This window comes from Panthera tigris, chromosome E1, assembly GCF_018350195.1.
Source record: "Panthera tigris isolate Pti1 chromosome E1, P.tigris_Pti1_mat1.1, whole genome shotgun sequence".
NCBI lineage: Eukaryota > Metazoa > Chordata > Mammalia > Carnivora > Felidae > Panthera > Panthera tigris.
In genome coordinates, this window is record NC_056673.1 from 48,198,018 (window position 1) to 48,223,285 (window position 25,268).

Sequence of the window (25,268 nt, forward strand, 5' to 3'; positions counted from 1 at the left end):
CCCTCAGTTGTTAAACCATGTGAAAGCAGGATGGGAGGTCTTATGGGAAGAGCTGGTGGCCTCATGGTTGGTACTCAGAACTTTTGGGCAACAGCCATCTACCAATTGGTGTAAGCTTTTCAATATTATTTCACTGAAGCAGTACCTGCTTTCAAGAAGATTTGGGACATCCGGATGTTGAAAGGACACAAACAACATAAAAATAAACCACACAGGGGTGCCTGTGTGGCTCAGAGGGAGAGAGAGAGAGAATCCCAAGCAGGCTTTGCCTTGCCAGTGTGGAGCCCAATGTGGGGCTTGAACCCATGAACCATGAGATCATGACCTGAGCCGAAATCAAAAGTTGGACGCTTAACTGACTGAGCCACCCAGGTGCCCCATGCTGAGCAGAATTTAATGAAGTCCAGCCTATCAATGATATTTTTCATGGATTGTGTCTTTGACATTGGACCTAAAAAAAGAGTTACTATACCCAAGATCATCTAGATTTGCTCCTGTGTTATCTTCTTGGAGTTTTATAGTTTTTCATTTTACATTTAGGTCTAAGAGCTATTTTAAGTTAAGTTTAGTGATGGATAAGGTCTGTGTCTAGATTAATCTTTTTGCATGTGGGTGTCCATTTATTCTGGTACCATTTATTGAAAATGACTATCCCTGTTCCATTGAATTGCCTTTGCTTCTTTTTTTTTTTTTAATTTTTTTTTAACGTTTTATTTATTTTTGAGACAGAGAGAGGCAGAGCATGAACGGGGGAGGGGCAGAGAGAGAGGGAGACACAGAATCGGAAGCAGGCTCCAGGCTCTGAGCCATCAGCCCAGAGCCCGACGCGGGGCTCGAACTCACGGACCGCGAGATCGTGACCTGAGCTGAAGTCGGCCGCTTAACCGAATGAGCCACCCAGGCGCCCCGCCTTTGCTTCTTTATCAAAGAGCAGTGGAATGTATTTACAGTGGTCTATTTCTGGGCACTCTATTCTGTTCCCTTGATTGTCTATTGTTTTGCCAATACCACACTCTCTTGATTACTGTAGTTTTGCGTCTGTTATTTGCTAACACCCAGTGTTCACAATGCCCAAAGTTCCAGAGCCTAGCACTCCAATTAAAAACCAATTTTTTTTAAATGTTTATTTTTGAGACAGAGAGAGACAGAGTGAGGGCAGGGGAGGGGCAGAGAGCAAGGGAAACACAGTGTCCAAGGCAGGCTCCAGGCTCTGAGCTGTCAGCACAGAGCCTGATGCGCGGTTCGAACCCACGAACCATGAGATCATGACCTGAGCTGAAGTCAGCTGCTTAAGTGACTGAGCCACCAGGCGCCCCACCAGTTTGAAACCTACAGTACGTCTCTACTTCCCACCGCCTGAGGAAGGTGAGCCTGCTCCACAAAGAAGCTCCTAGAATCTAGTAGGTTTGTTGAGGATGGCCTTTTGTACCATTTTGCTCATTGGGAGGCATTTCAGGCTGCTAGATAAGCTTGGTTTCCTGAAAAATTAATCAGAGCAGGCTTTGAAGCTTAGGCCATAGCATCGAGTCCTCTAACTTACGATATTTTCATAGAAAGAAAAATCTGCTATTTTGGCAACCTGAGGAGGCAATTTGGATTAGAGGGTCCCACCCATAGAAACTGCCCCATTGCAGGACCCTATTTAATGAGCCTGTGGTCCATTTAGCGACATTAGTAGGTTCTCTTTCCCAGATGGTTTTCTTCTTAGGTCAACAGGTTGCCTGTTATCAAAATTCAGCTATGCCCTCTTTAGCCAGTGTGCAGTGATCTCCTTTGCTGACAGTCCAGGAAGTACTTCCCTCCTCCCCCCCACAGGCAGCCAGGTAGAGAAAGAGTGAAATTATGGCTAAGGGGCTGGTTGGCATCCTATATTCTGGCATGGCTGAATTTGTCGTCCCATGTTACATGACGGTAATTAACTAGCGACCGCAGACCCAGTCGATGCTCTAAGCTGCACATGGCCAACGAGGCCTTATTTCAAGACACGGAGGTCCCTAGATGGGTTTCCCAATGACTGGCTTTCTTCTCGTGGATTATGGCTGGTTAGGCTTCTAAAAGCAAAGGTGTCCATGGTTTAACTCTTCCTCCACGCTGTCCGATAATATCTGCAAGAGGTTTATAGTATTCGAGAATGATTTCTCTCGTTTCTAAGACACTGATCAATCTCTCAACATTATAGGGTCTCGTTTCTGAGTTCCCAAACTCCAGAATAAATATTCGTCGGTGAAATTTCCCACCTACCCGGAGGATCATTTCCCCATATTAATCCCTAAGGGAAAGAGTAAAAAGATAAAAGAAAGAGAGAAAAGAAAACAGCCTGGAATGCAGGCCAAGTGTGTGTGTGAATGTGTGATGCCTGTGTTTACGTGAATGTGTGTGTGTGAAGGAGTGTTGTGTGGTTGGTGTGCACATGTGTGAGCAAGTTTATCCCTCAAGCGGTAGTGTATGTGTGTTCATGTGCGGGTGTGTTGTTTGAGGGCATGTGAGCGCGTGTGTGTATGTGCGAGGTGCGTACATGAATCTGCGTGTGAATGTGTGATGCATGGGTTCACATGAATGCGTGTGTGAGGGTGTGTATGAATGTGCAACGTATGTGTGGACATGAATGTGTGGGCGTGCGAGAGAACTCGTTCTTTGTGTGCAAATGCTGCCTCCCAGTGGCATCTATTACTTTTAAAAGTGCTTGCAAAAGGCTGGGAATGAAAAGACAGGCAAGTTTCCTTGCGGCAAGCAAGCACGGGGCACAATTTTCCATATTATCTCACGTTTGATAGTTGTATCTTCCCAGTGGTGCCATAGGGAAGGGAAGGAAACTGAAGATCAGGGATGTTACCTAACTTGCTTTACCTGGGCCACAGAGCTAGTAAGTGACATAACCAGTTATCCAAACTTCAGAACTGTATCGTTTCTACCATTTTTAAAAATATTTATTTATCGAGAGAGAGAGAGAGAGAGAGCAGGAGGAGCAGAGAGAGAGAGAGAGGGAGACAGAGAGAATCCCGAGCAGGCTCCTTGCTGTCAGTGCAGAGCCTAACACAGGCTCGAACTCATGACCACGAGATCATGACCTGAGCCGAAATCAAGAGTCGAACATGCAACTGACTGAGCCACCCAGGTGCCCCTTGTTTCTACCATTCTTATGCTGCTAGTTAAGCTTTGAATTTTCCCAGGGGCTTTGCGGAAAGGACTGCAGTCTAAAGTTAGAATTTCACAGCCCAGGGAGGCGTGCTGAACCGTTAGTGGAGAGATTTCTGGGCGGGTGAGGCTACCAAGTGCCCTAGCAGGTGGAACAGGCTAGGGCAGTATGCATAATACAGAAGGGGAGAAAAGCCGGTTCATCCCTGTTGGTAGCTCCTGTATGGATTCCCCAGGAGGGCAGGATAGAGTAAGCCGCACCGGTAGGGATAGAGTGGTGTGTACAGCTTAGTTAGTTCTGGCATAAGGAGGGAACACAGTATCATTGTGTTAAAGGTAACTTTTTTTTTTCCCCTTTTTAGTCGTGAAAGAAGAGAGAATATGCCTCATGATTCTGTTTCAGCTCTCTTTACACCGCATTTATTTTTGTGTTCCAAGATATACTTTTGTGACCTGTCAATAGGAAGTTCTGAATCATTTCCTATCCAATTTAAGGAATTTACTGCCTGCGGGATTATTTTGCTAACTTCTAAAGTGTTTACATAATAGGAATCATTTTTGGTATTTGTAGATTGTTTTCCATCTGGATAGCTGAAGAGTCATTCATTTAGTTCCACTAATACAGAGTATCTTGATAATGCAAAATGGTGGGTCAACTGAAATGCGATTAGTTAGAATATCAGCCCACGCGGAAGTGAGGTCTACAGAGCCATTGCTAGGTTTGAAACAATAAGTCAGAATATGGAAGTTACGTACATCGTGTCAAGTTCCAGAAAAATGGACAAGGGCTAAAGTGATTCTGTGTACAAGAATAAAAGGAAAACACTAATAGAGATATTTAAATCTTTCAATGTTTCGAATAGTGGAAAATGCAAATTAAAGAGGCATATATATATATACACAGTGCCTCTTTAATTATAAATTTATTTATAAATTTAATTTTTTAATTAAATAAATTTAAACTTTAATTATAAATATATATATATATATATATATATATATATATATACAGTTAGCACAGATTAGAAAAATTTTTAATGTGAAACAGTCACTCTCAGGGACCATTGGATGGGATTGCAAGTTTGCAAAAACACTTCTAGAGAGCAATATGACAGTACCAGTCAAAAGCCTTAATTTTTATGCCCAGAGGGATATCTTTTATGGAGATAGCTGAAACTTCAACCATAATGTACATATTAAAAGATATTTACAGTAATATTATTTTCAAGAGCCAAAAATTGCTAATAACTTACATATCCAATCACAGGAGAATAATTAAGCAAATTCTGTTGCACGCAGATGATGCAGCAATCAATAGTAAAATCATTATACACACATGTATACACACACATATATGATTTGAGAAAATACATGTAATTATTAACAGTGGTTACTCTTTAATGGTGAGATTACACATAATTTTTTTATTTTCCTCTTTAAACCTTTCAGTGATTTCCAATTTCCATATAGTAGCATGAAAACTTTGTAATCTGGGGGTGCCTGGGTGGCTCAGTCAGTTAAGCATTTATTTGCAAGCGTCCAACTTCGGCTCAAGTCATGATCTTGCAGATTTGTGAGTTCGAGCCCCGCATGGGGCTCTGTGCTGACAGCTCAGAGCCTGGAGCCTGCTTCGGATTCTGTGTCTCTCTCTCTCTCTGCCCCTCCACCTCTCACGCTCTGTCTCTCTCTCTCAAAATTAATTAAAATTAAAAAAAAATTTAAAAACTTTATAATCTGAACAAAAAAAACACAATTCAAAAACCTCAGTCTAGGAAGAAAAGTTCCATTTCCCTTTACGGTTAACTCTTGATTGTTCTCTTTAAAAAATTTTAATTCTCAAATTAGTTAACGTACAGTGTAGCCTTGGCTTCTGGATTAGAATCGAGTGATTCATCTCTCACATATGATACCCAGTGCCCATCCCAACAAGCGCCTTCCTTAATGCCCATCACCCATTTCCCCCACTCCCGTCAACCCTCAGTTTGTTCTCTGTATTTAACTCTTGATTAGTCTTGATAGTAAGTGGGGATAACTGCCAGATAAGCCACCACAGTGATCCAAAATCACTACCATTTGTTCTTTTGTATTGTCCTTTATTTTTTATATGTTTATTATTCACAGTCCTTCAATTTACTGGGTAAGTTCGCACTGAAGTTGTTGAAGCCCTGACTCGAAAAAGTTTTACAGGAGAAAGATTACATTTCAAAATTTAGTGTCTGGGTCAATTTCTCCAAAATGGTGCTATCTTTGGAGAGGCTTGAGGATATTTGGAAAATAAAATAGACAGAACTTAAAATATCTTTATTTGCTTCCCCTAGAGAGTCACTGTCCACATTTGATTCAGTTCTTACAAGTTGTTTTCCTTTCTTTGTGTGTCTGGCAGGTATGTAAAATGGAATAATAATATTTTGCAACTCACTTTTAGTAGTTATTAGTACAGACTTATACTTTTGGTATTGATCTTTAGGGCCATCAAGGTATCAAAAGAATGCCTTGAGGAAATATGTAAATTTTTTATTTACATAACTTAAAGTTAAGAGAAGTAAGTTACTGTAATTAGATTTATATCTAACTTTATAAAATGGAAAACTCAAATGACAGTGGCTTAAATAAAATGGAGGTAATCTCCAGGTCTGTTTTATAGTTACTATAGTTTTATAGATCAGGAGTTTAAAATATAGAGTTCATCAGATTTAATACAACAAAACGCAGGCTTAGTTCAAATTATGTATGGATAATTATTATCTTTCTAATTAGCTAAAGGTCACATTTCCCCATGTTTTTACGTAGGCAAGAATTGAATTCACATTGTTCAGTATTCTCTAGACTAATCTCTCAATTTTAGATTTGGAAAATAAACAGATTCCTTTCAACATGAGAAGCATAGCATAATCAACTTCTCACACAAGAAAGAAAAACAATTTATATTTTACAGTCATGTTTTTACTCTCATGTTTACAACATCAGCTATGTTACCATTTGATTTTTTAAAATTGAGGCAAAATGTTACTTGTTTTTGAAACAAACTCATTTCATTTAAGTCATTTGTAGCTGATAGGAAACAATATTTTTCTTTAAAACAATATTTTCAATGGAAATAATGTTTCAATTTCAAAACCTTTTTAAAGCCAAAGGTAAAACAAGGTTGAGTATATATTTTCATACCCTGACTTTCTCACTTTTTAGTGTTTGCTTTATCTTCCCTCTATTCCCATAACGTATTATTTATATACCTTTTAAATCTGACTCCAAATGTGGTTACTTGATGTTTGTCTTATTACCTCCTACTCTATTTTAAACTTCTAGGGGACAGAAACTCATTTTTGTCCTCACAACTCCTGAAGCTTTTTTGTAGTTGGGACCATTTGGGGGACCCCATCCGTCCCCTTCTCTGAGAAATAAATGCCAATCCCTGTCCTTGAGCACAAAGATGAGCTAATAAAGTCATGTTTATACAGTGGGATGCCCAATCTCCTGACCATACCCAATCTGATGAAGTGTGCTCATTTGATTCAACCAGAGGAATCAGGTGCACTCTCCTGGAAAGATATTTGGATTCAGAAAAGTTAGACTTCCGGGACTCTTGAATGGGAGCTCTGTAAACTAGGAAGTTAAGGAGTGGCTATATTCTGCCACAGGTGCAGAGAAAAGCACAGAAGACCAATCTGCCTTCATTCTTTGAATCAATAAGATTTATTGACTCTAAGTGGAAGGTCCTCTGCAAGGGGCTGGGTCTACAACGGTGAACCCAACACATATGGTTCCTGTCCTTATGGAGCCACCAGCATTTGAAAAAGATTGTTGATATTCATTAATATTTGATCATAAATTTTGGTAGATGCAGTGAAGAAAAGGAACAGGGGACTGTGAAAGAGAGTAAGGGTGGTTTAAGAATCAATGAAGGCCTGGGGCCCCTGGGTGGCTCAGTAGGTTGAGCGTCCGACTTCAGCTCAGGTCCTGATGTCATGGCTCTTGACTTTGAGCCCTGCATCGGGCTCTCTGCTGTCAGCACAGAGCCTGCTTCAGATACTTTGTCCCCCCCCCTCTGCACCTCCCCTGTTCACGCTCCCTCTCTTTCTCAAAAATAAATAAACATAAAAAAAAAATCAATGAAAGCCCTTCTGAGTAAGTGACACTTAAGCTGAAGCAAAAAATAGTGTCAGAACATTCCTGGTACAGCTGGGGTGCCTGGGTGGCTTTCAGTTAAGCATCCCACTCTTGATTTTGGCTCAGGTCATGATCTTGTGGTTCGTGAGTTTTCCCACTCTTGATTTTGGCTCAGGTCATGAGCTTGTGGTTCGTGAGCTTGAGCCCTCTATCCTGTGCTGACAGTGTGGAACCTGCTTGGGATTCTCTCTCTCCCTCTCTCTCTCTCTCTCTCTCAAAATAAAAAAAAAAAAAAAGGAAACATTCCCTGAGGATATATGCCAGATGTTCAATGACACCTAGTAGCATTCAATAAATATATTTTGAGCTGAAAAAACATTATGTTTTATAAGATAATCAGACACAGATGTCCTATTAATTGGTTGGTGTAGGTGTTTGGCCATAAAAGGTTTACACAAAACTGTATTTTTCAGGCCACATAAGCTTGGGGCTATACTACAACAGTCACAAAAGAGTATTTATCTGGCTTTACCCTTGAGGTCCCTGAATTGACTCTCATTCCAGCTATTTCTTCCCAAATATTAACGGAGGTCCTCAGGGTCACCCAGCATACAGGGTGTGCTCTGTATCTTACTCAGCTACCGTATGCTGTGTGTCATTTATTTTTTTCCAAGTGTGAGGAGCTGTGAGGATGCTGTTATTCTCACTTCTGGTCTCTGATGCTCGATGAAGGCCTCCTTGCTGCTGCTGCTTTTTACTGATGCCTGTCCTGAGGTTGCTAGAAGCCATTGCTAGGGGCAGTGTTGTCTGTATGGAGTGTGGTACCTTCAGAATCATGTTCACAAATGCTGGTGATGGCTTCTGTTCTCAGTGTTTAAATGGGTATAAAATCCACACAGCAGGCGGCACCTGGGTAGCTCAGTCAGTTAGCATCAGACTTCGGCTCAGGTCATGAACTCTTGATTCATGGGTTTGAGTCCCATGTCGGGCTCTGTGCCTGGAGCCTCCTTTGGATTCTGTGTCTCTCCCTCTCTCTCTCTGCCCTCCCCCTCTTGGGTGCTCTCTCTCTCTCAAAAATAAATAAACATTAAAAAAATAAAATAAAATCCACACAGGGGCACCTGGGTGACTCAGTCGGTTAAGCATCCGACTTCAGCTCAGGTCATGATCTCACAGTCCATGAGTTCGAGCCCCGCGTCAGGCTCTGTGCTGACAGCTCGGAGCCTGGAGTCTGCTTCGGATTCTGTGTCTCCCTCTCTCTCTGCCCCTCCCCTGCTCATGCTCTGTATCTGTCTCAAAAATAAATAAAAACATTAAAAAAAAATAAAATCCACACAGCAGGAGTTCCTAACCTAGGCACTATGGATGGACTTCAGAAAATTTGGAAATCCTTTGATTTGTATGCATATTTTAGGGCATGTAGGCGTTTGATGGTGGAGAAGTAAGGGAGGAGGGTTATAACTTTTAAAGAGTTTCAGAGGAAGTTCCTTACCTCTGAAGATTAGGAATCACTCTACTACAACAAGAGGAGGAGAGCTGGAAACCATTGCATGGCCAGCACAGTGCTTTCCTTCAATGTTCTTTCTTACCACTGAACCAGACCTGCTCACCATCTCTTAGGGGTTCCTTGGTTCTCATGTAATGAGAGGTCACTCAACGGGACATATAGGCTTGAATCCTAAGGTGAACACAGCCCAGTCTCAAGCTGGTATCTCACCTACATATTTATGACATAAATAACAATAAAAACCTCCATGCCTATCATAACAATATTTTTGTTTGCATCTGTATAGGTATATATGTACAGGTGACCCTTGGACAACATGGGGATTAGGGTGGATGAAACCTTCCACAGTTGAAAATCCATGTATAATTTTTGACTCCCCCCAAATTTGACTACTAATAGCCAACTGTTGAGCAGAATAGAAAGACGATTAACCCGAATTTTGTATGTTACATGTATCATATACTGTATTCCTACAATAAAGTAAGCTAGAGAAAAGATAATCATAAGGAAGAGGGGAAAAAAAGCATTTACAGGACTGTACTACTGTATTTACAAAAAAAAATGGTGTATAAGTGGACCCATGCAGTACTAACCTATATTGTTCAAGGGTCAACTGTATATTCTTTTTTTTTTAATTTAAGTTTATTTATTTATTTTGAGAGAGAGAGAGAGCACAAGCGGGGAAGGGGCAGAGAGAGAGGAAGAGAGAGATAATCCCAAGCAGGCTCCTCACTGTCAGTGCAGAGCCCGATGCGGGGCTCGAACCCATGAACTGTGAGATCATGACCTGAGCCAAAATCAAGAGTAGGACGCTTAACTGACTGAGCCACCCAGGCGCTCATACTTTATTTTTAAATGAAAAAAGTGACAATCTACTAGTTCTTAAAAGTATAAAGGGAGATTTTCTTATCTTCTTACTTTCACTTGGAGAAAATAAGAAGTTTACTATCAGTTTTTATTACTTTTTACTTTCAGTCACATCTTTTCCCCTCTGCAGTAATTTCCCCTCAGATGAATTTGACTTTGTTACATTTTCCCCCTTGATCTCTTTCTTCATCTTCCTTTTTTTGTTTTTTTTTTGTTTTTTTTTGCTCATGTTCATTTAGACATCCAATGTCAAAAATTCATTTCACGTTCTTCCTGCAACGCTGTTACATATTTTAAACTTCACCATGTGGTCAGATTCCTGCCATCAATTGCGTACATGGCTTTTGCATCCCTGATTGGCAGTGCGAATGATCTGGATTACTGATCATTCTTTAGCTATAAACATGCCCAAATATGCTTTGGAAAACTCGTTTTTAAAAACATTTCATACCGTTGCCTTCCCTTAGCCTTCATAATTAGTCACTGAAACAATGAAGAACGGTCGGTACTTATTTCTGGTGGAAGGGGTTTGCAAAAGCACCTTGGAGAGACCAGGAAGCTTGAAAGTACCTAGTTACAAGTGAATGAATCTTCTATTTTCTTTATGGAAAACCGAAAAGTTGCTTCAAGCTGTGCTTATGTTAGATTTGGCATCACACTGAGTGTTGCAGGGACACTGCAGAAGGAGTCCTGTTGTGAAATTAGATGAAAAACAGTGGTAAACTGAATTTCATTTAAGTGAGTGTTTCTACAACTTAAATTTGGTTTCTGCCTGGTATTTAAATAAATATACTTCAGAGCCTTTCCAGAAATGCGATAGAAGACCAAAGAACACCATAACACAGCAATGCACACACGGAGACTGCCCTGAGGAGGTTGAGGCTTCCTGGGAGGAGCCAAATTACATTTTCCACTCTATCTTGCCATTCTACACAGAACTGATAAGCACAAAACCTTCTGTTTTATTTTAGCATCTTCAGAATTTGGGGGCAAGTTTCTTGAAACCTCAGATAGTTCTGAATGCAAAAAAAAAAAAAAAAGAAAAAAAAAAAGAAAAAGGAAAAAACAAAGGGAACAAGGTAATGCTCATTTTCCCTCTTTAATCCGACCTCATTCACTTGTGGGTTGTGAGATACCAGGCAGTAAACTCTCACTCCTTGAGACTCAGCGACGTCTGTCCAAATGGGCACACCCTTTTGTGAACACCCTCCAGCAATTCCATTTTTTTTCCCCTCTACTTGTTTCTTCTCCACGACGCTTAAAATGTTCACGGGCTACTCTCCTCGCGGGATGCCCGAGGGCAGCCTTGTGCAGACAGCGGTGGGATTTCCCAAGGAACCTCCGCCTGGGACCCGCCTACGTGCCTTTAGGCTGCCAGGCGGCCCGGGAGGCAGTGCGACCACCCGCAGCGTCGCCATGGCAACGGCCCGGGGCCCACCACGCGACCGGGAGGGCGGGGAAACCAGCGCGGAAGTCCCGCCCCCGATTTGCCGGGCGGAGGCGGCCCTCGCCGGGAGCGTCGCCATGGCAACGGCGCCGCGCGCAGGCCGCGGCCGGAGGGGTGGGGAAGGGGGCGGGGAATGTGAGCGCGGAAGTCCCCGCCCCCGGGCTGCTGGGCGGTGGCGACGGCGGCGGCCCGCAAGGATTTGAAACCGTTTCGCGGTGGCGGCGGTGGGGGTGGCGGCGCGGCGGCCGACCGGAAAGCTTGCATGTAGGGGCGCCAGGTTCTTGATTTCCCGAGTTTCCCCGTCCTGCCCCTACAACCCGGGTTCTCGAGTGGAATTTTGCGCGGGGTGGCGGTCGCCCCGCCCGTGCCCGCCGGTCCGGGGAGGGCCGTCGCCCCGCAGGCCCCGGGCCCGTTCGCAAGGCCTGTGGGGCGCGCGCCCGGTTGGGGGGCTCTGGGCGCAGACCGCTGCGGTTCCACTTGTGGAGTGAAACCCAGCCCGGGCGCGGACGGGGAAAGTTCTGGGTAAAGTTTGCTGGGCGGATGGAGCTGGTCCGCGAGCCGGGGTCCAGAGATCGGACCGCTCCGCTGGGGAGGAGAAATCTGTGTCCGGGACAAGGTAGGGAAGCGGCCGCTGCCTCGCGGGCTCGCAGGCCGCCCGCCCCGTGCCCGCTCTCCACTCTTGCAGGGAAAGTTCCTCCCAGGACGGGATGGACGACCCCAGAGTGAGGGCAGAACCCAGGGGCTGGCTCCTCTGTGGGGACAGTCCCGACAGCAGTGAGCTCGGGAAGGCCTGGCCCAGCATCGCGGCGTGCTGGGGCCAGCGAGGGTTTCCGAGTTCCATTGTGCAACAGAAAACAACATCAGTACAGACGAACAGCCTGTATTCTGATCACTGGGTGGCTATTTTATTATTTGTCCTTTATGTTAAAAGAGGAGTAAAAATAAGAAAAGGCAAATGAAACGACAGGAGCCTCCGCGTAGTGGTCGGGCTGCAGTGGGGTGGAGCGCACGATGACGGGCACACCGTGTTCGGGCCCAGCTGCCACTTTCCGTGGGACTGACTCTAGGTCAGTAACTTAACTCTGCTAAGCCTCAGCTTCCTGCTCTGGCAGGTGGCTTTGAAATAGTGCCTGTCTCCCAGGGCTATGACCGGGAGACGTTTGTAAAGCACACAGCATGCTCCTGGCCCCGTCAGGGAAGGCTCTATCAGTGCTCGCCTAACTGTCCAAACATCCCATGTACCTGTAAGACTGAGCTACTGAGGGACGTATTTCAAGTTTTCTGGAATGACTCACCATACATTTGAAATATGTTTTGAACAAAATGGTTTTTTTTCTTGCAACTTTCAGGAATGTGTTTGTTGTGTTTGGCAACGGGCATATATATATATGTGGGGTGTATTTTTTGTTTGGCAGTGTGGCTGCTTTTCTCCTAAGGCCTTTTAATATTTGTGGCCTGCTTCTTTCTGCCTTGCCGACTCCTATGGCAGCTAAGCACCTTGAGAAGGTTTTAGCTTATTTGAGAGGCATCCACATATAAATAGGTTTTAAAAAAGACAATGGCAGTGAGTTAAATAAAAGACATGATCAAATATAGAGTATAACTATTAAGAAGAGTCACCCAATTGACTTCTTTTTTTGGTTTTGAAGTGATTTATGTGACTAGTAGGCACATGAGAAGTACTTAAAGCCTCAGTCAAAGATAGAGCTTTAAATAGTGGTAAAACTTTTTGATTAGATGGAACTAAGTAGATATAGCTTGTTTATAAGATGTAATTTGTGGGGCGCTTGGGTGGCTCAGTTGGTTAAGCACCTGACTCCTGATTTCGGCTCAGGGCTTGATGGTTTGTGAGATCAATCCCTGCATCAGGCTCTGCAGAGACAGGGCAGAGCCTGCTTGAGATTCTCTGTCCCTCTCTTTCTGCCCCTTGTGCACTTGCACACATGCTCTCTCTCTCAAAATAAATAAATGAACTTGAAAAAAAAGATGTCATTTGTGTAGGAAGAATTCCTTGAAGGTTTGAAATGGTAACAGTTTTTCCTTTTTGCATTTCTTAATTTTATTGGAGAATAAATAAGGGATAAGGAGATGCAGATTTTTAGCTTTTTGTAAATATCATATTGACCTTTTATTGTGTTAAAAAAATGTGTACTCCAGTATTGTGTCTCCTTATAACAATTCCAATTGCCTTTCTACTTTTCAAAATATGTCTTTATTAGTTGGAGATATTGCTGACGTGTATGTAAATGGCCCACAGGTTCCATATAATGGATCTGAGAGCTAGGGACTTCAGAATTTTAATTCTAGCATTGCGCTTCATTTCATGACTTTGGGTGAGTCTTTTAGCTGTTGAGTTTTAGTTTTCTCTAACGTTAAATAAACACTAACATCTCCTGCATGTGTCAAAGAATTTATTGCCAATTAGTGATTATTAAAAATCTTTTGCTTTAGCTTTATTGGTGGGTGTTGTCAGGCAAATGTTTGAGTACGAGGGCAGGATGCGTTGTTAAAACCTGGGAGTATACTCCTGGGCTGGAGCTGTGTTCAGAATTCTGGGTTTGTGAGTTTCTGTTTGGTCATCCATTTGAATAGTTGCTTTTCACCTTTATGATCTAATACTCTGCAGTGGTATCTAGCGTTTTGTTACCAAGTACATAACGGGTGTAATTATATTAGAATGCAGTTAGTTATTGTAGGAATGCAAAACAGCCATTCCAAACACCCCCAAGCCAACTAACCAATCAGAAAATGCATTTATTTTATTTATTTATTTTTAAAAATTTTTTTTTAACGTTTATTTATTTTTGATACAGAGAGAGACAGAGCATGAATGGGGGAGGGGCAGAGAGAGAGGGAGACACAGAATCAGAAGCAGGCTCCAGGCTCTGAGCCATCAGCCCAGAGCCTGACATGGGGCTCGAACTCATGGAGTGTGAGATCGTGACCTGAGCTGAAGTCGGACGCCCAACCGACTGAGCCACCCAGGCGCCCCAGAAAATGCATTTAAATACAACTTCTCTTAACCAAGTCTTAAATTTGAAAATATGTTTCTTCTACTGTGATGCAGAAGGTAGGATTGCCAGTTTTGGTAAATAGAATTAAGGCCATATAATATTTCTTAAAAAAAAATTTTTTTTTTAATGTTTATTTATTTTGGAGAGAGAGACAGAGTGCAAGGTGGCGGGGGTAGCGATGGAGGGAGGGGCAGAGAGAGAGGGAGACACAGAATGCGAGGCAGGCTCCAGGCTCCGAGCTGTCAGCACAGAGCCCAACGCGGGGCTCAGACTCACGGACTGTGAGATCGTGACCTGAGCCGAAGTCAGATGCTTAACCGACTGAGCCACCCAGGCGCGCGGCCATATAATATTTCTATTCTAGCAGATCTGTTTGGTACTCAGAACAGTGTCTTTTAAAAACTTATTGGTCACGTTAAAGTGGGACGTTATTCCCTTTTGTTAGCATTTATTTACCAGTCAGTTCTTTAGCTTCTAATACGTGCCAGATAAAGTGCTAGGTGCCCACTAAGATGTGTAAGTCAGGGGCCCTGCCTTCCAGGAACATGTCACAGATGGTGGAAGACATGTAAATAATATATAGATGTGTACAAAAAATGATAGCACGATGAATGCTGCTCCCAGATGTGAGCAGTGCATGCTGAGTCTGGCACAATGGGCGTCTAGGCCGAGCAGGGCAGGCTTTATTCAGAAGTGCCATTTGAGTTGTGTTTACCTGACCGCAGGCAGAGGGGACAGCCTGTGGGGAAGACGTGGAATCGTGTAAGGGCTTGGAGGGTTGGAGGCATGGCACGGAGGTCAGCGGTGGGGAGGTGGCCTTTGGTGGGTGGGTATATTAGGCAGTGTGTATGTAGGGAGAGGTGAGAGATGGTCTGGTGGTGCGGAGCCTGATGCAAGGGTAGAACTCACCAACCTTGAGATCATGACCTGAGCTGAATGAAGTCGGCCGCTTAACCGACTGAGCCACCCAGGCACTCTAGGAGAGACTTTAAAATAGAGTGATATGTTCAGCTCTGCACTTGGAGGTGGCAGGTGGGGGTGGGTGGGGGGCTTCTTCTGGTACCAGTGACTGAAGCAGGGAAACCAGATAGTGGGTTGCAATATCTCTGAGATAGTGGCAGTGAGAAGAGAGATAACAGGTTTTGAGATATTTCCGACTATTTGTTGATATATTGATTTCAGGGGGGGTTAGAGAATGGGAATGGGGGAGGGGATGGAGACCCCGGGAGCGGAGAGTTTGAACCCAGGAAGAGGTAACTGATAGGTGATCGAAGTGTTGGCAGTAGAGAGGAGAGTTCATGCTTTGGATATAGAAGCAAAGGAGGAAAGGAGGTATTCTGTTCTCTTAGAGGGAAGCTGAGAGGCAGAAGGAAGAGCCTTTTGGGGTGTCACCACCTGACTATTATTTTTTCCATGAAACGAGGTAAGATTTTTTTTTTAATTCAGAGTGAGAGGAGAAAAGAACAGTTTGAGGGGCTTTAAAATGTCTGGTAAAAGCTTAAAAGCTGCTTTGTGGAGCAGGAAATGGTGAAAGACACCTGACAATTGGGGTAAGGTAGGAAGCTGTGTGACTACAGGCAGTGCCTGTTTTCTCCAGACCCTTAGTTGGGGATTGAAGCAGGTGGTCAAGGAGCACAGCCTTGCTGAGGGAGCAGAAGGAGGAGAGCGTTTAAGAGGGTAAGAGCTGTGATCTGGTAGAAGGGATTTGGGAAGATCAGAGCGGCGGGAATGAGGAGGACAAGGGCTAGTCAGGTGCTGAGGGCCTCCTAAGAGGAGAGTTTCTGGATTGAGCTTGGAGGGGCAGCGGTTGGGACGCGGCAGTACGGATCTCAGTAAGTGTTTTCCTTCCGGGGCGAGGCCGAGGGGAGAGTGGAAGACCCCAGAGAGTGGGTACCATGGGCCCGAGAGAGAATGGGTTCACCTCTGACAACCGGGAGGGAAGTCATGGCGGCCGGCAAAAGCTGTGGTTTACTCCCAGAGGCAGGCAGAGAGAACTTTCTAGGAAGAGCCTGTGGGTAGGTAGTAAGACGGAAGGTACTGTGGTTAAGTATGAGAAGCTGGTTGGGCAGAGACGAGGCCGGCTGTGGAGGAAGACAGCTAATGAGGCGGAACAGAGCTCTTTTCCAACATATAATTTGTAAATGAGTAAATGACAAACTGGGGACTATGTGTAATGTAGAGGGAGTCCATTTCCCTTTCAAGACATTAAAAAAATTGTTTTTAATGTTTGTTTATTTTTTAGAGAGAGAAAGAGTATGAGCGGGGGGAGGGGCACAGAGAGAGGGAGACACAGGATCTGAAGCAGGCTCCAGGCTCTGAGCTGTCAGCACAGAGCCTGATGCAGGGGTCGAGCTCACAAACCATGAGATCGTGACCTGAGCCCAAGTCAGACGCTTAACCGACTGAGCCACCTAGGTGCCTCAAGACATGTTTTAATTGAAAGGAACATGGTGAGCGTAGATAGTTTTAACTTAAGGAGTTTTGTCAAAACCTACCGAGTTTTGGGATTCACCTTCTTACATATAGTATTTTTCTTGCTAATTAGGAAGAAATGTGAGGACTGATACTTTAAGGTTTTTTTTGAGGGGAATTAACGTTTTTGAATTTATATACAGTTAAAAATCACTTTCTTGGTATACAGTTTGGTGAGCTTCATGCCTGGGACAGCGTCTTCTAACCTCCTATACAGACAACACGCAGAACAGTCCCGACACCCCAGCTGTGTTCCTTGTGTCACGGCCTTGTGTTCAGTGCTCCCCCAGCTGCTGAGCCCTGTGAACCACTGTTCTCTGTGCCCACACTGTTTGCCTTTTCTAGAACGTCACACAAATGGGTCCATACAGTGTGTCGCCCTTTGAGAATGGTTTCTTTCGCTTAGTGGGCTACATTTGCGGTTTATCCGTGCTCCGTTCGGATGCCAGTGGTTCATTGCTTTCTGTTGCTGAGTACTCCTTGGTTGTGTGGGTACATCATAGTTTGTTTACCTGTTCCCCAGGGGAGGGACATTGGGCTTGTTTCCTGGGGTTTGATTACCCAAGGAGATAGCAGCTATAAGCCTTACCTTCGGGTAAGGTTGTGTGAATAAAGACTGTTTCGCTTGAGGAAACACCCAAGGGTGAGATTTCTGGGTCACGTGGCAAGCGTGTGCTGAATGGCGTAAGAAGCTACGAATTCGTGATCCCGGGTGGCTGTGCCGTGTCGCACTCCTACCCGCAGTTCCTGAGGGTTCCTGTCATTGTGTGTGCTCACTGGCGTTTGGTATTGTTTATTTGGCATTTTTTATTTTAGCTGTCCTACAGAGTGTGTAGTGAGAGCTCGTTTTGACTTTAATTTGCATTTCCCTAATGATTAATGATGCTGAGCATCTTTTTATGTGTTTAGTTGTCATTTGTATAATTTCTTTGGTAAAGTGACTTTTTTCTTTTTTTTTTTTTGCTATTTTTATTGGGTTGTTGTCTTACGGTTGGGTTTTGAGAGTTCTTTGTATGTTCTTGATGTGAATCCTTTGTGACTCATATATACATATATATGCGCATATATATATATGTGTGTGTGTGTATATATATATATATGTATATATGATTTGCAAATATTTTCTCCCAGTCTGTGACTTATCTTTTCAATCCCTTAATGGAGTCCTTTGCAGAGCAAAAGTTTTTTTTCTGTTTTGGTGAAGTCCAATATAATAATTTTTACTTTATGGGTAGTTCTTTTGGTGTCCTGAGAAGAAATCCTTGCCTAACCCAAAGTCATCAAGATTTTCTCCTATGTTTTCTTCTAAGAGTGTTATAGTTTTACATTTTACACTTAGGTCTGTGATTTCTTTTGAGTTCACTTTTGTCTGCAGTGTGAGGTTTAGGTTGAGGGTTTTTTTCTTTATTTTGCATATGGGTGCCCAACTTGTTACAGCATATTTGTGGTAAAACCTGTCATCTCTCCGTGATTTGCCCCTTTGTCAAATGCCAGCTGTCCATACTCGCGTTGGTCAATTTCTGACCTCTGATTAGTTCCATTGGTCTGTGTGTCTTCTTTCACTAGCACTGCATTCATTGTCTTGACTCCTTAGCTTTATAGGACATCCTAAGATCAGGTCGTGTGAGTTCCCCAACTTTGTTCTTTTTTTTCTGAATTGCTTTTACTCTTCTGGTTCCTTTTCCTTTCCATATGCATTTTAGACTCAGCTTGTGCATATCTACAAGGACTATTGCTGGGATTTTGACTGGGATGACAACAAATCTATCGATCAGTTTGGGGATATTTGACGCTAATGTGTTTTCCTTGCTCTCTTTCATCAGAGCTGTGTGGTCCTCAGCAGACAGGTCTTAATATTTTAATTTTAAATCTCTTACAGACTGAATTATGGAAATGGGAAGTGAAGAAGAAAAGTGGGAGAAGCTGGATGCAGAATTTGATCACTTTGTGGTAGATATGAAGCCCTTTGTTCTAAAATTACCTCATAGGTCAGGTAAGATTATGATTGTAAACTAGATTCTTTTATTTATTTTTTTTTAATTTTTTTTTCAACATTTTTTATTTATTTTTGGGACAGAGAGAGACAGAGCATGAACGGGGGAGGGGCAGAGAGAGAGGGAGACACAGAATCGGAAACAGGCTCCAGGCTCCGAGCCATCAGCCCAGAGCCCGACGCGGGGCTCGAACTCACGGACCGCGAGATCGTGACCTGGCTGAAGTCGGACGCTTAACCGACTGCGCCACCCAGGCGCCCCAACTAGATTCTTTTAAAAAAATGTTTATTTATTATGTTTGAAAAAGAGATTGAGAGGGAGAGCGAGCACGCAAGTGGGGAAGAGGCAGAGAGGGAGGGAGACAGAATCCGAAGCAGGCTCCAGGCTCCGAGCTGTTAGTGCAGAGCCCGACACGGGGCTCGAACCCACGAACTGTGTGATCATGACCTGAGCCGAGGTCAGACGCTTAACCAACTGAGCCACCCAGCTGCCCCGTAAACTAGATTCTTAAGATTAATTTTTTTCTTTATAATGTTTCCTCAAACCAGTGAACTATCACAACGAAAACAAAGCTGAATTCCTTTAATAACAATTTCATCTGAAGCTGATGTAGGATTGTTTGCTTTGAGCTATCCAAGGGTAAATAGAAATTTAGTGATAATATTCTAGAAAACTGTGGAAAGATCTTAATATGACACCACTCTTAGACATCATGAGCTTAAAGCCCATGGATCTCTAAAGTTTCTTTAGAGAGTTTAAAATTTCTTCTCAACTATTCCTTCCTGCATCTTTTTCCTCCCTGAAATGCTTCCTCTTTCAGGAGCCTGCTGTCCCTCTGCTGTCTAACAGTTTTATGTATCAAAGCAGAAAAGAATCTGTTGGTCTTGTATGCTTGTTGGTTGACTGAGTGAAATCAATTGCAAATGAGTTTTTGTTGCTACCTTGTCTGCATTTCTTGGCCTGTTTTCTCTAATTATGGAATGAGAGTCTCTGTCTCAAATCAAAGACTTTCCAGATAGTTTAAGGCATCAGAAGACAATTGGAGAGAGGTTGAGGGGGCCAAGATGATTCTCTAAGTGACAATAGGCCGTAAAGGCAAATCTGATTTGGTAGTTTGGCAGTGGAGAGTGGGAGTGGGGCCAAGAAACTCTGGCTTTTACCCGAGTTTTGTCCAAGTTCCCTCTTTCCCTGAGGTGTCTAAGTGAACCGTGTGTTCAAAATGAGGAAGCAACTCAACATTAGATATTTGTTCCAGGATGCTGTGCTGGGAGAAGGGAGCGTCGTGTAGCAGTTATGCATTCTAGTGGTCACCCATTGTTCCACGGCTGTAACCTTTCCTAGTCAGCATGGTCTTTCTTCCAGGCTTCTTTCCCAACTGTCTTCTCTTGCCTCGTCAGACTTTAACCTCCTCTTTCTTCTTCTGCTAGTCTTCAAGATGCATATTTCATGTCCTGTGGCCTATTCATGGGTATTTGTATTATTCGTATATTATTTGATTAATTGTATTCACAATGATATCTATGTTGTGTTCTCTTATGATGTTCACTACCTTTTTTTTTTCTTTTTCATTAGATCTGCTCATTAGGAAAAACTTGTATTAAAAGTCTTCCATTATAAATGTATTTCAAATAAAACTACCCTCATATTTCATCTTCTTTTAAAAATGGATGTTAGGTACATAGAATTGGATTAATTGTGGTCTTTGGTTCATGACTCATTGCCGGTATTGGTATATCCTGCCCTTTTATTTAATTAATTAATTCATAGTGAATGATCTGGAACTCACATCCTAGTCAAGAGCCTGAATAATGATAATAACTTCTATCTTCTTCTAGCTAAATTCTGCTTCTGATAATTGCTCTCCCCAATATTGTAAGTAGAGTACTGAATTCTTTTCAGTAATGAAATTGTACTGAATTCTGGCCATTAGGATATTATATAGGTTTCAGTTTTCTGCAAGACATTTAGAAAATACATAGTTTGAAAAAGTGTTTCCTTAAGTTTATCTGTTTTACTTTTCTTTTTGCCCCAAGTACCCCCAGTATTTCATGAACTTTGCTTTGTGGTTATATAATTTTCAAAGCTAAAAATACAAAACTTCTTAAAAGGTTGGCCCTCATACCTGTAGTGATCAATCTGGTATGAGCAAAGCGGTAAATCCAGCCCTAGCGATTTTTGTAGGTAAAACAATAAATGAATGTGACCTTTAGAAACTAAGAGATTAAAGCAGACTTATGATTTATGTTAGATATATAATCCTCAGGTTGAGTTAGACTGATAAAAGATTAATGTCAAAATAGCTTTCATGAGACCTAAAAACAATTCTGTGTCACATTCAGATAAAGTAGTCAATAGGTTATATGGTGGATTAAACAGTACTGTATTTTTAAGGTAGTTTTTAAAAGGATAATTATATTTGCTAAATTACATGTTAATAGCCCTCAATTATTTTTAGAGGGATTAAAAGAAAACCCTAAATTAATCAACTCTAAATCTGAAATTTATCAGCTTTAATAAAGAAAACATTTGGAATCTAATTTTATTTTTTGTTATTGTTTTTTAGAAAGGGAGAGAGAGAGAGAGCACGAGCGGGGGAGAGGGGCAAAGAGAGAGAGAGAGAGAGAGAGAGAGAGAGAGAGAGAGAGAGAGAGAGAATCGTAAGCAGGCCCCATGGTCAGTGCAGAGACTGATGTGGGGCTCAATCCCATGACCTTGGGATCATGACCTGAGCCAAAGTCAAGAGTCAGATGCTCAACTGACTGAGCCACCCAGGTGCCCAAGATCTAATTTTAGATTAAGTTTAAAATGCTTACATAAGATTGCATTTAATATCTCTTTTGGTTTCTATAATTGGAATCATAGGAAGATTTTTTCAAACCAACTAAGATTATCTTAGAGATGTGTTTATAGTAAAATTTTATCTCTTTTAATATTACTTTATCTCTTCTTTATCTGGTAGTGATCCAGAGATTTTATTTTTTAGAAAGTACTTCTTTGCATTTGTCTTACCTGATCACTAATGAACTGAAAAAGGTAAACCGTAGACCAGGTTGTTGGCGAACTGTAGCCTCCCAGGGCCAAATCTAGCCCGCTACCTGTTCTGTAAAGTTTTCTTAGAAAATACTGATGCCCATTTGATTCCATATGGTGTGTGGCTGCTTTCATGTTATGGTGGCAGAGCCGAGCAGGTGTGCCAGAGATCAGACTAAAAGGAGGACTATCTGGCACTTGACAGAAAAAGTATGCCAGTCTCTGCTCTAGACCAGAGCAGGTGTTTTGTAGGTCTTTAACGTTTTATTTTCTGAAAAATCCAGCTTCCTCTTTTTTTTTTTTTTTTTATGTTTGTTTATTTTTGAGCGAGAGAGAGACAGAGTGTGAGCGGGGGCATGGCGGGGGCGGCGTGCAGAGAGAGAGGGAGACACAATCCGAAGCAGGCTCCAGGCTCTTAGCTGTCAGGACAGAACCCAGTGTGGGGCTCGAACCCATGAACCGTGAGATCACGAACCGCGAGCTGAAGTCGAATGCTCAACTGACTGAGCCACCCGAGTCCCTGAAAAATCCAGTTTTTAATAGTTCTTACGTATCTCTAGAACGACAGAGGTGTGCGCTTTGGATCAGAAAGCTGTGTGAGCCTTCAGGAACAGGTGCAGGACTAATGGGCAGGAAGAATCGGAACCTGTATGCCAAACTGTTACTGCATATGCTTAAGCGAGGAGCTCTCGAAGGCCCCTTTACACACCGACCGGAACCAGGCACGCTGAAAACCTTACCTTCCTACATGGTAGGTGTCACTGACCGGAAGATGTATGAGTTCCATTTCTTTAAAAGTGTCAATTCATCATCCCCTTTGGGATTGGTTATATTATTGAGTTACAAGTCCTAGGTAATACATTAGTTAAAACTGTTCTTTTTCCTTCCTAATTTACTTTTTTCTACTTTGAATAGAAATCAGATTTGGCCTTAAGGGCACTATGCTTATTGATGGAGCCATCCCACAGTATTCTGCAGTATTTCTAAAAAACTCACAGTGAATTTTTTGGTATTGAGCCTTAATTTCCCATTAGTTTTTGCTGGATTACATTAACCATCATTTATGCGTATTAGTAAATTCTAGTTTATGAAACTCTTTCACACACATTGTTAAAAAATTCATGAGAGGTTGGATTGAGAGACTTCTAAAGTTCCTTTCTTCTCTAATGAAATGATGACAGGAAGTTGGGAGTTTATACTTTGTTCAATTTCACTGTCAAAATCAGCTATTAGAAAGGCAGTTATAATTATGTTTCATTGGTTAATTGTCACTGTCTTGATCCTTGTAACCATGAAATATGCCTTGGTTTGTGTGGTGTTTGATGAATACTTGAGAAATCTGGAGTACTAGGTGTTGGTAGTGGACTGTTTTATGTATGTGTGTGTATATATATATATATATATATATATATACACACACACACACTATATTAGTATAGTATCATAATATTATACTATACTATGTAAATATAAATATATATATATATTTTTAAGAAAGCTAACTTTGTGAGTTAACTCTGGTTAACTTAAACCCATTTGCGGTCAAGAGGCACATTGCACACTAAATGATAATTTCTGTTATCCAAGTTAGAGATGCCAAAAGTTTTTTTTTTTTAATTTCAAGGTCATTTCTTTTTTTTTTTTTTTAATTTACTTATTGTTTAATTTATTGTTAGTTAGCATATGGTGCAACAGTGATTTCAGGAGTACATTCCTTAATGTGCCTTACCCATTTAGCCCATCCTTCCTCCCACAACCGCTTCAGCAACCCTGTTTGTTCTCTATATTTAAGAGTCTTTCATGTTTTGTCCCCCAAGATGCCAAAAGTTTTGATGCTGTTACCAATTGTACGTTAAAGTAGAGCCATATATTTTGCTTCAGATCAGTAGTCTTGGCGATGGTAGTTACGTGATACTTGAACGTTGCAATGACTGCCGTGCATGTCTGACTTGGGATAGAGGGTCGTGTGTCACCTCTCCCAGAGAACACCCTCTCGAGGATTCTTTGTGTGGGATTCAGAGAATTGTTGGAGAAGTATCCAGTTAATGCAGAGTTTTCTTCAGAAGGGTATCAAGAAGCCCACGCTGCTTGAAAAACTATTAGTGGGTGAATGTCCTCTTCTTAAAGACCCAAGGGGGAACGTTTTCTGAAACGTGTTCAGATGTTAAGATACCAGTGTATTGCATCATACTCATTTCATAGAATCATCGGAAAGGCTTTACTTCACAGATAATAACAACAAGAAGGTCCAGAGACCCGTGTTGTATTTTCTAGTTAGTTTATGGCTTGGCCAGAACTAAATTACAAGTCTAGCAACACCTCTGTTGCTCTTCCTTTAGCTTAATTGTCTAGCCTAATTTTTGTTTTTGATTTTTATTGATTGTGGGTTCTCTGCCCACTGATTTTGTGTGTGTGTGAAGAGTAATTAATGATCACAGAAAGAAATAGAGTACATGATTTTAAAAAGAACATTCCATTGGTCTTTTTTTTTTTTTTTTTAATCGGGCATTTCTAATATTCCATTTTATCTCCACTATCAGTTTATTAGCTTCGTGTCTCCTTTTTAGTAGTTGCCTTAGGGCTTACGATTTGCATCTTTAATTTGTGGCAGTTTACCTTCCAAAATATTATACCAATCTATGGATTATGGAAGAACTTTACAGGATTTCCTCTTTCTGTTCTTTGTGCTGTGAGTTTCCAAACATGTCACTCCTACATGCATTTTATTATTATTGTTATTTTTAATTTTAATTCCGATGTAGTTAATGCACAGTGTTATATTAGTTTCAGGTGTACAATATAATGATTGCACACTTCCGTACATCGCTCAGTGCTCATCCAGACGAGCGTACTCTTAATCCCTTCACTTATTTCCCCATCTCCCCACACACCTCCCCCCTGGTAACTACTAGCTTGCTCTCCAGAGTGAAGAGTCTGGTTTGTTTGTTTGGTTCCTTTTTTCTTTGTTTTGTTTCTTAAATTCCACATATGTGTGAAATCATTGTGGTCCATTTACCTTTTTATAAAGCTGTATTTTTTTGCAGCACAAATAATTATTAGACTTACTTGTCATGTAATTTTTATCATTTATCAGATTTCTTACACACCAAAACATAACTAAAATGTAAAATGTTATCCGTTTTATGTATTCTAATATTTTATAATTCGTTGTGCCTTTCTGATAATTGAATTTGAGTATTTGAAAAGTTATTACCAAACTTGAAACTTGATGGACATCTTAAGTAATTATTTCATTATAGTACATTTTGAAAGAATAATTTTTCTAATTTTTAAAAATCAGTCCATCTATTTTGATGAACCAAATCCAGCACAAGCAAAAGTTTCAAGCCCGGAAGGATTACCAGACTGGGTAATGGGTGAGCTGGGAACCAGTGACCACAAATTAAATGAATCGTGGAAGCTTTCTTCTGGAGAAGATTACTCTTTGGTGCAGTCGCCGACTGATGTGCACAGGTATGCTGTGAAAATGGGATTCAAATGGGATTCGTCATTTAGCTTACCTTCACAACTTCATATATTGTTTCTCCTGGTGGTGTCTTTCATTTTTTTCATTTTTATGGTAAGTAGTTGGTTTAGTTTATAATTTTGTTAAAGTCGAGGGCTGTGAAGGGATGTTGGGTAGGTAAAACAATTTAACTTCTTTCATATATTCAAGATTCCCAGTGCATATTTAG

General features: G+C 41.8%; 1 protein-coding gene across 3 annotated transcripts in view; it reads left to right on the plus strand.

The window, feature by feature from the left end:
• Positions 1 to 11,230: 11,230 nt before the first annotated feature.
• The window catches only part of CEP112 (centrosomal protein 112), a 408,508-nt gene continuing 394,470 nt past the window's right edge, over positions 11,231 to 25,268 (plus strand). For 2 of the 3 annotated variants that reach the window (XM_042967095.1, XM_042967096.1), the window contains exons 1-4: positions 11,231 to 11,327; positions 18,429 to 18,542; positions 22,134 to 22,324; positions 24,875 to 25,047. In XM_042967095.1, coding sequence (XP_042823029.1) covers positions 18,437 to 18,542; positions 22,134 to 22,324; positions 24,875 to 25,047 — 470 coding nt within the window. In that variant the 5' untranslated portion in view covers positions 11,231 to 11,327; positions 18,429 to 18,436. Of the gene's footprint in view, positions 11,328 to 18,428; positions 18,543 to 22,133; positions 22,325 to 24,874; positions 25,048 to 25,268 lie in introns of those variants that run through there. The other variant, XM_015535456.2, reaches the window with a different exon arrangement.